A 13,508-nucleotide genomic window follows, 5' to 3' on the forward strand; every position below is an offset into this window, starting at 1 on the left:
TGCATGTAATCCATGGAATCTGCTTTAGGATACAAAATAAATAAAAGCACAGCCAATGAGCACAAGGAATAGCGCAGTTTATTTTTAAAGGGTTTGAAAGAGAAACTGAACGACTGATCAGACTCCTTCGTATGAATCATTGAAGGAGATTTTGCAACCTTAAGGGTAGAAACTAGGGTTGGAGGGGGGGAGGGGGGTGTTCAATATTTGGGGGCAGGGGATAGGGGCATTGCAAAAAAAGAGAAAAGGCACTTTTACACATTCAGCAACCACACTGACAGAATAACTTGTTATCCTTAACAAATTATTTAACAGAAAAAAACTCTCCTCAACACCCCCACAGGAGACAATGTAAACAGGCTGGTTTCTCTGTACAACACCAACCAATCATTTGTCTCGTTTGTGGATGAGCAAAGGATGTAAACGTAATTTTTAAAGAAATCTTTGGGAGGGAGGTTAAGTAATTGATCACTCTGCCATAATCTAAAATGCTCAGCACCACCCTATGGTTCCTAGCTGAGGTTTCTGAGTAAACTCAAAGACCCACAAGGTGATACCAGAGGACCCAAACTATCAGTGTTATCAGAGTAGTAGAAGAGAATGTATTTCAGTTTAATATTCAAGGACACAGTGCCACCTAGCTGCATGATGATTTTTAGACCAACTCAATTTTCACACAGATCAAACCAAGTACCAACTGTGATTACTTTAAAAAGGTGAATACCAACCTCACGCAGGCTTACAGCTGGCTTAGCCTCAACTCTGCAACTACATTGTGAGAATACACATCTAGTAGTAAAGTCAAGGGGGCGACGGGGAAAGCATAGATTGTGAATTCACAAAATTGTGGGGTTAAATTTGGCACACATCGTTTTTTCACTTTATCTGCATTCTTTAAAAGTTTTTAAAAGAACAAGGAGAGGGGCACACTTGACAAACCCCAGATCGTTTAAAGTGTACCAATCAGGAAAAATATGACTTGTACCACCCATGACCCATTGGGTATGGGGTTTTAAAACAAATAAATTAATAAAAAAGTATTTTTCCACTTTTGTTATATCTACAATGTGCTGTGCAATTCTGGTGGAAGATTCAAACATAACAGCAACATATTGTGATCCCACTTCTTTGCGTGTACAAAACTAGCTCTGCTGAGAAGACAAGAGCAGCAATACCAAGTCTTATATTCACTAAGCTGCCTGTGTGCTGCCTCTCATCTCTTTGTCTTGGTCTGTCTGTGGCTCTAGTCTTCATGTTCTTCCATGCCAATCCACCTTTCACATTGTGTATAGGTGAGACTAAAAAAGGTGTCAGGACTATACTGAGTGAGGTAAAAAAAAAAAAAAAAAAAAAAAAAAAGTGTCCTTCCTTGTTAGGTCCCGCAATAGTTAAACACCAATCTATAAATTATTTCAAGTACAATGTTGTCTTGGGATGAAGGCAGCCCCTGCCCAGAGGCGACTGAACTGGGTTTCTCTGTAGCTACACCCAGAGTCATTCTCAGGAAGGGTGAGGGAGTACTGTCCCATGCCTTTATCTAGGTCAGTAGAACATTGACACATTTAACATCATTTGGAACATTCACATGACATTTAAACCAACAAAATAAATAAATAAAAAAAGAAAAAAAAAAAAAAAAAGTGATTTCATGGTGCCGCCCAACATAACCACAAGGTAATTAGCAGCTTCTGACTTCTCTGGAAAACGTCAGAAATAAAATGGCCTTAAAAAAAGGGACAGCACAAACTGAAAAGATGTGAGAAAAAAAATGAGCAGATTGAATCGACGAGTGTTTAACCCTATTTGTGCCATCAAAATTTCAAAAAGAGAGAGGGTGAGGGTGTGAGGGGAACAGAGCTGATGTTTTTGCAATGTTAAACTGCCATAAACCCAACAAAGTTAGGTTAAATGTTGCCATTAAAGAAAAAGCAACAGAGGATGCAACTACTGATCCCTTCTACAACTAAACTGCAATGAGATTCTGAATTGAAAAGCTTTGGAATACCACACATGGCTTACAAATCACCATCAATACTGGTGAATACCCATGTTGTTGTTTTGGAAATCTGCTATAAATATGGTTTAAATATGTTAAGTTAATCCACTCTTAACTAGCAGTGTCAGGACAATAGATGGACCATTAAAACAAAAAAAAAAAAAAAAGGAGGCGAGCTGCCAGAACAAAAATAAATAAAAGCCGGCAGCACTGCTCAAATCTGTACGAACTATTTATCCAACAGCTAGTTCAATTTAATATCTGCAACTGAAATCCTTTTAGCTCATAAAGAAGAGTACAATACTAACAGGTGGAGAAAGGACATATTTTCATGAAGTAGAGGCTGTGGCTGTGTTTGTGTGCGAGGAGGAAGAGGAGGGAGGTGGAGGAGAAAGGAGGAAAGTAGACCGACAGGTTAATCTGTAGTACACCTAAGACCCGCTTGATTCGAGATTACAGTAGGGATTCAGCATTTCAGCATCTTGGGCACCTCCCATGGAAAGCCGTCACGACCAAAGTGACCATAAGCTGCTGTGCGCTGGTAGATGGGCCTCCTCAGGTCAAGATCACTGAGACAGAAACACAATAATAATTAATAGAAATGATGTGTAAAATGTGTATAGTGGGGCTCTTAACTGCACGTTTAGTAGCTAAAACCTGAAATTAGACACCACAGGATACCTCACAATAACTCCTGGACGGAGGTCAAAGTTCTTCATCACAATTTCCAGCAGCTCTTTCTCGCTCTTCTGGGAGGTCCCGTAGTGGAAGATGGAGATGGAGAGTGGATGGGCAATTCCAATAGCATAGGATACCTAAAGTAAGTTTAAGAAAAGTTTTCAGCGCAGGAACAACTTCACAAACCGCTCTCCTAGTGGAATCTGACAGTCAACAGGATGTTGTGTGAGCAAATAATTCAAGCTGACCACACTTGCTGCTCTCAGCAAGTAGGAAACTACCAACTTTTAACAGCCACCTTCAAGCCTACAGGTGGTTGAGTCTTTGATATTGTAATATAGATTTGGAGTTAGTTATCACTTTAACACTGATATATTGTACACTCACCTGGACCAACACACGCCTGCAGAGCCCAGCTTTCACCAGAGATTTGGCCACCCAGCGGGCAGCATAGGCAGCAGAGCGATCTACCTTTGTGTAGTCCTTCCCAGAAAAAGCTCCACCTCCATGGGCACCCCAACCCCCATAAGTATCGACAATGATCTTACGCCCAGTCAGACCAGCATCACCCTGTGGGAAGAAACACAGAACTTTGGGAGGTCTATTTGAGACAAATACATTTTGCATGATTTTGTTCATTCGGACCAAAGAATTTAAAAACAACTTAATAATTATTATTATTATTTTTCTTGTGGGAATGTACAATAATGTAGTTACAAGATCTCAAGACTTGGACAATGTGTTTTTTTTTTTTTTTTTTAAATGGATCTGTTAATTGTAATTCTCTTGGTGCAACTGTGCAGGAGAACTAAAGAGGTACAGAGTTTTAAAGGAGTTCTTGTCTCGCCTGTGGTCCTCCAATGACAAAGCGTCCACTGGGCTGCAGGTGGTATACGGTTTCATCATCAAGGTAGCCACCGGGAACCACCGCTTTCACCACGTGCTCCTTCAGACATCTGCGCATCTCGTCCAAACTTATAACCTCATCGTGCTGCACAGAGACCACAATGGTGTGGATACGCAATGGCACCATGGCGCCTCGGTCCGGTCTGTACTGAACAGTCACCTGAGGGGAAAAAAATAAAATAATGAATAAATATTGTAAATGGAACAGGATTGAAGAGATTAGGGGCTGTTCTTTTACATTCTTTTAACCTTCAGGGGGTAAGAGCCTTGAGTAAACTTGAGTAATATAAATATGTAATCAAAATGATGTGTATTATTTTCTAATAATTTCTCACGCCTGAAAGCTGTATCATATTTGATGTGAAGACATCATTGCCTGGCTAATGTTTAATTCAATTAATCTAGAATTCATTTAGCGTCTTTATATCCATCAGAAGAACACCAGGAGTGCCAGTAATGATAATGCAGGACAGGAAAAACTGATGTATTGCTTCTTAAGAACATATGCCTGATAAATGAAGCAAACATTCACTTGTTTGTGCTTGTGAAATGTAAGGATTTGTTTTATATGGAAAGTCAGACAAAACAAGCCACTTAAAGACGTCACTCTGAGATCTTTTCTTAAATTGACATTTACCATTTTCTGACATCTTATAACTTATGAAAAATATCAACAGATAATGAAAATAATCATTGCAGCTCATCTACAGTAGTAACAATATGTCTCTGAATGCAGTCTTTAAAAAAAAAAAAAAATTATATTTAGAAAGAAAGCACATTCAAATCAATTATTCCAAGAGGTAACAAAGACAACCTACAATACAGTGTTTTCAGTGTTTTATTCTCTACGTAATGGACTGTTTGGAAGCAGAGGCACTGTTTCCTTGTCCTACCTGAGTTTTGGAATCGGGTCGCAGCCACGGCAGCGTTCCGTTTCGGCGCAATTCAGCCATCTTGGCATTGAGCTTGTGAGCCAGGACAATAGTGAGGGGCATACACTCCTCAGTCTCATCAGTGGCATACCCAAACATCAGACCCTGTGAGAGGTGCAGTCACAAATCACAGCATACAGTAAATACAGGTCAAAATAACACATTTCTAGCTACGGTTACAGCTGTGGGTCAAACTCAAACAGAAATACATGAACCGTCCAACCTGGTCACCGGCTCCCACATCCTGCTCTTTTCGATCCATGTGAACACCCTGAGCAATGTCAGGGGACTGCTGCTCCAAAGCCACCAGCACATTGCAGGTCTTATAATCAAAGCCTGTAGAACAAGACAACAGAGTCAACCGTTTCATATGTCAATACTCCTTGCAGTTTACCTGTCAACTAAATCTCTCATATCACATGTGAACATATATGGAGCAGATCTGTGTACATTTGCCTCATTCACAACAGAGTAATGTCAAACTAAACTATTCACTTGACTAAAGTTAAAAGGAGTTTCTTCATTAAACCAAGGCGGGACCAGGACACCACCTTGGAACAGGACATAACAACTGGCGCCTCCTGAACAGGTAGCCTAACTGCTTTTATGGTGTAGACACATATAGCCAACGGCCGACCGTTGACAGAAAACCCCGTCGATATGATCAGTCGCGTCCCCAAGGTCCAAAAAACTGCCTCGGACACATCAAAAAGACGAGAGGAGACGAGAAGTAATACGCCTCCATAATAGCAGGCGGCGCTAATCTGTAATGTCGCCCAAGAAATGAAAACCGGCAGCTGATTGGACGAACGCGTCACATGGGTTTGTTTTCTCCGGATATTCAGACCTGGACTGTCATGGCGGCCGTTCAGTATACGATCTCATATTGTACTAAAATAGTTCACTGAAACATGTTTCTGAAAACATTTTAAGCGAGAAATATGCCGTGCAGTTGCTGAATCGGCCAAAATGAACGGCGACAGCCCCCCAGACGGACGACGACACGGGACACACCGAACCGATTTGAGTCACTGACCTCGCCAGACTGTCCCACGGCCGATAATCGGCCTGATGTGTCTCGGCCTTAAGGCTATCAGCTACTTTAATGTCATTCTTACTCACTACTCACTATAGGGAAATCACAAAGCAATTTCAGATACAACTGGTCACTCACACTCAAAGGGCTTCTAAATTTACCTTTTTTCAGTCTTCACAGTGCATTATGATAGTTAGCTCATGGTTATTGACTATCAATCACTACTTTATATAACGCAACGTGGGATCATTTGAGTCCTCTATACGAATAAGGGCGCTTTCACACCTGCCTCGTTTAGTTCGGTTAAATCGCACTAGAGTTTGTTTGCCCCGCTGGTGCGGTTTGTTTGGGCAGGTGAAAATGCAACAATCTTACTCAGGTGCGCACCAAAAGCGGACCAAACAATCATACCAAGACCGGCTTGATGAGGTGGTCTCGGTACTCTTTCAATCGAACTTTGGAGTGGTTTTTTTGTGGTGAGAATGTGATCCGACCCGAACCGCAGCAACTATATACAGTATGGAGCTAAATCGGGGCCAAATGTTTTGTTCATTCAAAAAATATATATAGTTGAAAAAATAAAGCTTGAAATTGAAAATTTAAGTTTTGGTCAAAACTTGGAAAAAATAAAACCATGTATTTGAACTAAAAATAAGTGTACCAATTTTTCTTTCAGTTTGAATAAAATATAGATTCAATTCTGGAATTATTTTGAATAAATTATAAATTTTCATTTTTCACTTTTATATTTGTTTTCAGTTCAACATTTCATGTTTTCAGATTCAAAAGTTATTTTTTTTTACGGCTTCAAATCTTTTTTTACGGCTTCAAATCTTTTTTTTTCGGTTTCAGATCTGTTTTTCACTTTCAGATATTTTTTTTTTCGGTTTGAGACTTTTGGCCCTGATTTGGCGTGGGGGGCGTGGCTTCAACTCAGAGGGGCGTGGCATTATGAGTGACAGCCTATCAAAGAAGGCAGAAGACTCCTCTTTCATGTTGACTTCAGGGAATGGTGTTACTGTGAGAACTATGACTGAATGCTTTCTATCCACTATATACATGTGATTTTTACTTAAACTGATGCCAGTGACAAAGTTCCATTTAAAAAAATGTTTTGGACAACAAATGGTACCAATTACATTATAAGAGCAATAAACTGTGCCAGATTGTGCAGTTCAGCAGGAACAATGACTTCTCCCACTTCCATGTATGACTTATAGCACCACAGTATTCACTGGCACCAGCCCACAGGTAGGACATGTGAAAGATATTAGCATTTTTGAATAGATACTTTGCGACGTTATCCCCTCAGTGGCATTTTTTTTGTGATTAACACATAAAAAGGAAAATAGGTGGACAGCTGGACAAAGCTGGCAATCAAGCATCGCTAGCACTAAAGTTAGCATTAACTAACGTTAGCTTCACACTAGCTGGTGTTTTTACACTAATTTCAGTGTCCAGCTCAAGTTTTTTTTTACTTTAACGTGTATTGGTCTTTGTTAACCTCGGTTTGTCAGAATGACCATAACTTGACACTGGCTGCAGTGAAGAAGGTCTCCTTTTATAGAGTAGACAAATATGACTTTACATTAATGCTCTGACCTGATAAATTACGTTTTACACTATAACGTTACATGTAACAGCATGACAGTTATGCCTTACAAAATATGCCAAGTGGGCAAACTTTGAAGGCTTCTACCACAGCCTAACTTAAGTATCAGAATACACTAACTTGTCTTTTTGTATTTGTATGTCTTACTGTCTGTTTTCTGGACCGTGTGTGTCCGTAATAAAAGCTTTGATTGATTGATTGATTAACAAAGCGGACCAGGACAAGTTATGTTGTTTAAACGAACCATGAAAAGGTAACACTAGCAATGTTAGTTATCTATAATGTTTTACATTATATGTAGACCATTTACATTTTTATATTATATGTTTTATAAGGCTGTACGGCTGCAGGCAGCCACTGTCGAGTTATGGTCATTCTGACAAACAGAGGTTAACAAAGACCACTACACGTTAAAGTCAAAAAACTTGAGCTGGACACTAAAATTGGTGTAAAAACACCAGCTAGTGTGAAGCTAACGTTAGTTAATGCTAACTTTTGTGCTAGCGATGCTTCATTTCCAGCTGTCCACCTATTTTCCCTTTATGTGTTAATGACAAAAAAAATGCCACTGCGGGGATAATGTCCCAAAGTATCTATTCAAAAAGGCTAATATCTTTCACATGTCTTACCTGTGGGCTGCGCCAGCAGGTTGCCTTGGCGGAGCGGACGCTATGCTGACTGCCGAGTGAATACTGTGGTGCTACATTCAATGTCATACATGGAAGTGGGAGAAGTCATTGTTCCTGCCGAACTGCACAATCAGTTTATTGCTCTTATAGTGTAATTGGTACCATGTGTTGTCCAATACAATTTTTTAAATGGAACTTTGTCACTTGCATCAGTTTATTAAGTAAACATCACATGTATATAGTGGATAGAAAGCATTCAGTCATAGTTCTCACAGTAACACCATTTCCTGAAGTCAACATGACAGAGGAGTCTTCTGCCTTCGTTGTTAGGCTGTCACTCATAATACCACGCCCCTCTGAGTTGAAGCCACGCCCCCCACGCAAAATCGGGGCCAAAAATTTGAAACCGAAAAAAAAAGATTTGAAGGCGTAAAAAAAATAAGTTTTGAATCTGAAAACATGAAATGTGGAACTGAAAACAAATATTAAAGTGAAAAATGAAAATTTATAATTTATTCAAAATAATTCCAGAATTTAATCTATATTTTATTCAAACTGAAAGAAAAATTGGTACACTTATTTTAAGTTTGAATACATGGTTTTATTTTTTCCAAGTTTTGACCAAAACTTAAATTTTCAATTTCAAGCTTTATTTTTTCAACTATATATATTTTTTTCAAATGAACAAAACATTTGGCCCTGATTTAGCTCCATAATACAGTATACGCTGATAAGTCTGAGCTAATGTCTCTTGTAGTCAGGTGTGCTTTGCAATCTGCGATGTGGCAGACCATGCAAACCGTAGCAGCTTGCAGGGTTTTGCTCACATTTTGGATTTTTCAGGTGTGAAAGGAAACCGAACCAAGGGGTAATCGCTCCATGTTTACAAACTCATCAACTGATTCGGACCAAAGCAAACAAAGTATAGGTGTGAAATGCCCTAATTCTCACTAGATATTCAGGACAATACTACTACCCTTACTACTATTACTTGCTGAAACCCTTTGGATGATTTTATGCAATCCTGCATGTAAATCTTAATAATCACAGACACAAACTTGACTTCACCGAGCAATGCTGAAGTTTGTATTTAAGGAAGAGGCTTTACCTGCCTGAATCTCGCACTCAACTACTTCCATCACTGTACCTTTGGAGGAGTCGTCATAGCCTATGTGTTTGATCGTGTCCCTGACAATCTTCTGATAGTCAACGTTGGCCCTGGAGGTGATCTCCCCCGCCAGAAGGATCATCCCCGTCTTAGCAACAGTCTCTGAGGACACAATGACATGCAGTGTGAGGGACGAGAGTGAGACTAAGTAGAACAGCGATTTATTTTCTTTTGACCAATTAATTGAATAACTGTTGCAGCTCTATCACCATCTAAAGCAACCATATACAACTTTAGGCCTTGATGCAGATGTAAACAGTTAGTCCCATACCCCTTTTGGATGATACAACAAATTAATCTGTGGTAGACGGCCTTTCCTTTCCAGCAGAATCAAATTACCAAAATGTGTGCTGTAATATTTCTACCTCATCAGCATTCAAGCAGTGAAACATAAGGCACATAATTAACCTAAAAGCAGACGTTATGGGCCAATAATTTTGGCAACATAGTATAAAACAACTCACCTGCAGTAACTGTAGTCAAGACATCACATGTTCCATTAAAAGGAATGTGTCAAACAAGTTTGACTGCTAAGCAATAGCCTGAGGTTAAGATAACGCCCATAAAACAAACAGCAAATGTAGCAATATTACCATTTAAGCAGTCCCTAGAAGAAATTACAAGTTCAAGCTTTCTGAAACCTGAAAAATCTTTCAGTTTTAAATAACCTGTATCTCTGCCGTGTATTAAGGTATGCACCACATAGTAATTTGAAAATGTCTCTCCATTAAACCAGAGAAAACTATAAAAATGTGCAAAGATTTAGGCCCTGAGTTTATTTCCAGGGACTCCTTAGCTCTGGGCACAATTTGGTTGAAATGGGCCCCATTCTGACCTAGCTTTAATATCCGTCCAGAGTGATCCGATCACAAGTAAGACAGCTCTAGGTACGTGTGTTTAATCTGGCAGTAGAATGTGTCTCCAAATGCATTGTTACTCTCACATAAATCATGTGAAAAATTATGTGTTTATTATTATGTTCGCTTATTGGAGTTGTGTTATGTTACTGCTGATGAAGACCCAACATTTCCTGATTTTGCTGCTTCATAATAAAAGCATTTAAATACCAAAATAACGGGACTTTTATTGTGAAGAACTTACAGAAAATGACACCATTTGACAGCCGCTGCTCATTTTACCATCTTACTCCAGACAGCGCTGTGTAGCTCTGGCAATGCAAGACTAAAATAACAGAAGGAGACGACATAACAGCAGGAAGTTTTGTTGTAATATCCTACATATCGGTGAATTCCAGGATGTTTCATTAAACTAAAAATAACATTTTTGGATAGGCCTACCAGCGGCCTTTTCAAGGCAACAGCCAAGAGCAGGCAGCACAGAAACAAAAACACGTCACTAACAGTATAGGATAATGACTTCCTAAACACACGATTCACTCAGTGGTTTCTGTGACATGAGAAATACTTTGAATGATTGTGTAATTCCGCTCACAGTTGAGTAGGCGGTCTTTTACACATTCCTGTTCCCACTGCTACAAGAATGTGGACACATGCGGCTCAAACCACCTCCAAAAGTGTTTTGTGATCGGATCTCAATGCGTCCTGAGAGTGTTTTCACTTAAAGGATCCACTTGTGATCCGATCACTTAGGACGGATGTTAATGACAAGTGGAAACGGGATGTACCTCACAGGAACCATAAGAGATACATCAGAAATCCTTTCTCAATAGAGGAACCAAAATGTAAACAACCTCAACTCCGTTTTGCTAAATGCTTTAGCTTGCACATGCATGCTTCAACAATCAACACTCTATGGTCAGCCTGCATTGCTGTCTAAAGACTTACCACATGCCACTTTGGCATCAGGGTCTTGTCTGAGGTGTGCATCCAACACGGCATCACTGATTTGGTCACAAATCTTATCTGTGGAGTAACACAGAGTATTTTTTCAGAACTCAACACATGTGCTTATCGGTAAATATGTACTAATTGTACAAGACTTACTGTGTTGTCATACATAATTAAATAAATGCAGTGCAAGTGTAAAGGGATACTTTGATGCACATAATAATAATAATAATAATAATAATAATAATAATAATAATAATAATAATAATAATCCTCTGTACTTAGGAAATCAAGAAACCGATTTTTTTTTTCATTGTACATTAAAAAGGTTTATTACTCAAATATAAACACACTTCAAAACATCTGACGCACGATAAACTGATTTATTTTCATTGTACATTAAACGATTTATTACTCAATTATAAACACACTTTAAAACAACTAATGCACTTGTCAACTAACTCTCATTTTAGGTGTGGGTCTGCCAAAGTAAAATGTTCCTCCCTGACTCAATAACAAACCCGCGCTTCTACTGCTGCTACAGAGAACATGGTATGCCACCTATTTTTATACAGTCTAGGCATGCCACACGTCTAGTTAGGTAGGTGATTATGAAATGATGAAACGCCTATGGTAGCTAGTCATATCCCGTCTGACTTAAGAGTAATTACAAAATACAAGATGCGTTGTTTATGGCTGCTCTGTAGTGTTATCTTCGGTAGACAAAACACTCCACCTCATGTTGTAAATTAATGTAAGAAAACAATGGGAGCTTCATGTGATTGACAAGCACCAACGGTTCCACGGATAATAATACGTAACGTTACATTATCAATACATTCATGACCGCAACGGGACTAACGTTAGCTGACTTAGTTACCTTTAACAATTACCCGCTGTGTTGTTAGCATTCAACTTCAACGGTCCAATTTAACTTTAAAAACGGTAAACTAGTTTTTTCTTCTTTTCTGAATGTTTCTTATCTGAATCGCATGTAGCTAGACCACTTTTACACCAGGCGGAGAAACCACTTTATAATTGTGTTGACAGAGGTAGCTAGCTAACGTTACAGACTACAGAGCATGGATGTATTAAGAGGCAATGTAACGTTACGGATGAGCAGGTACGTTAACGTTAGCCTAGCTAAATTTAGCGTTAATTTAGTGGACAGTTGACACACAACAACACGCTGAGCTAACAGTATCATGCAAACTTGAGAGGCTAACATAGTGCTATCAGGCTAATTAGTATGCTTAATACCTTGCAGACATGCAGTTACAGATTACAAACTTACCGGGGTGACCCTCTCCGACAGATTCAGAAGTGAAGAGGAAGCAGTCTTCATCAATGAGCGAGTTGTTATGGAAACCGTTCTGATGGCCGTTCATTTTAGCCAGCTAGCCGTTTAGGTACCACAGTTAGAGAAGCCGGCCAGGTTTTTAGAGCCTTTACCTGAGTCTCCTGCTTATACACACACACACACACACACACACACACACACACAAAGTGACCACGCTGATTCTAGTTTAAGCTCACCGGGTGAAGTGCAGAGTGGCTCGGACAGCTGTATTTATTTGACTAAACAACTTCTTTAGACCCTTCCAGTCATTTCTCTGCAGCCAATGTTGTTGTTGAGCACAGACCATGTGGTGCAAATGGGCGTGCTCTAATTAAGAAAAAAAATGCCCTGTGGTTCTGAAGTTTTTTTGGCTTGTGGCTCTTGAAATTAAGCCAGATCTAAATGTATATAAAGCAACCAGAAGTTACATTTTATTTTATGTTTAGGGTACCTTGTTCCGGTTTATTGTCCTTGTTTTAGCTACGTGTCTATTTCTGCGCATTGAGAGCAGCATAAAACCAGAGTTAAATTCCTTGTATAGGCCTACTTGGCCATAAAGCAGATTTTGATGTATCATCGTAGGTAAGTCTTAGAAGGCTGAATTCATTCTTGGATTTGTCTCAATAAGGACATTTAGAGTCCTTAAACGGTGGAAGAATAGTGTTTCACATAATATAAGGTTCTTTGGAGGCATGAACAGGTGAAAGTATGAAGTTTTACTTTTTGAAAGGGGCCTAAAGGCAGGGCAAGGCAGCTTTATTTAAGATATAGCCTGTAGCACATTTTAAACATGGAACATTCCAATATCTTTGCATTGGCAAATAGGATCGAATAAAATGACATTTTAAATATTTGATAAAATGAAATAAAATAGAAATAGTAAAACAAAAGAATAGAACAGAATACAGGTAAAATGCAGTATCCAGTACTTGCAGTATATCCTGTAAGTAAAGGGCCCCTAGAGGTAAAGGTAAAGTATTTTCATTATTTTAACAGGTTTTAAAGGCCTTAAGAGGTGAGAGTATCCAGTATATCAAAAGAAAAAAAGCAGAAAAGATAAATAATTTTCTGTAAAAGTTTTTTATTTGGCCTTTCACCTTTACCTCTGGTCCTACCCTAGCCTGGGATCAAACCGCCAGTTTTGTAGTTGAGGTGCGACCACTCTCCGATCCATAGCCACCAAGACCATTTTTGTCTGAACTGATTATTAGGACGTTCCAATAGATTGACATTTTGTTTTGTTGTTTCTGTTTGAAAATTGCCAAATTCTTTTATGCCGTTTGCACCACCATCAGCATCTCAATGATTTCTTGCTGGACAAGCTGTTTGACATCTGCTGCTGTCTTGTGTTAACCTTATTTGTGTGCATTATGTGTCATTGTTTGACTTGAGTCCACATGTACA

The 13,508-nt window shown here is 39.1% G+C and overlaps 1 protein-coding gene across 1 annotated transcript; it reads right to left on the reverse strand.

Annotated features, from left to right (window-relative positions):
- Positions 1 to 2,148: 2,148 nt before the first annotated feature.
- On the reverse strand, positions 2,149 to 12,387 carry mat2aa (methionine adenosyltransferase 2Aa). The gene is made up of 9 exons (XM_028602236.1): positions 12,060 to 12,387; positions 10,763 to 10,840; positions 8,937 to 9,059; positions 4,736 to 4,848; positions 4,474 to 4,617; positions 3,522 to 3,740; positions 3,062 to 3,244; positions 2,678 to 2,811; positions 2,149 to 2,565 (listed from the first exon to the last, which is right to left on the reverse strand). The coding sequence occupies exons 1-9, from the start codon at positions 12,151 to 12,153 to the stop codon at positions 2,463 to 2,465; spliced, it is 1,191 nt and encodes a 396-aa protein (XP_028458037.1). The 5' UTR covers positions 12,154 to 12,387; the 3' UTR covers positions 2,149 to 2,462.
- Positions 12,388 to 13,508: the final 1,121 nt, after the last annotated feature.

Source organism: Perca flavescens, chromosome 16, assembly GCF_004354835.1.
Source record: "Perca flavescens isolate YP-PL-M2 chromosome 16, PFLA_1.0, whole genome shotgun sequence".
Classification (NCBI taxonomy): Eukaryota; Metazoa; Chordata; class Actinopteri; order Perciformes; family Percidae; genus Perca; species Perca flavescens.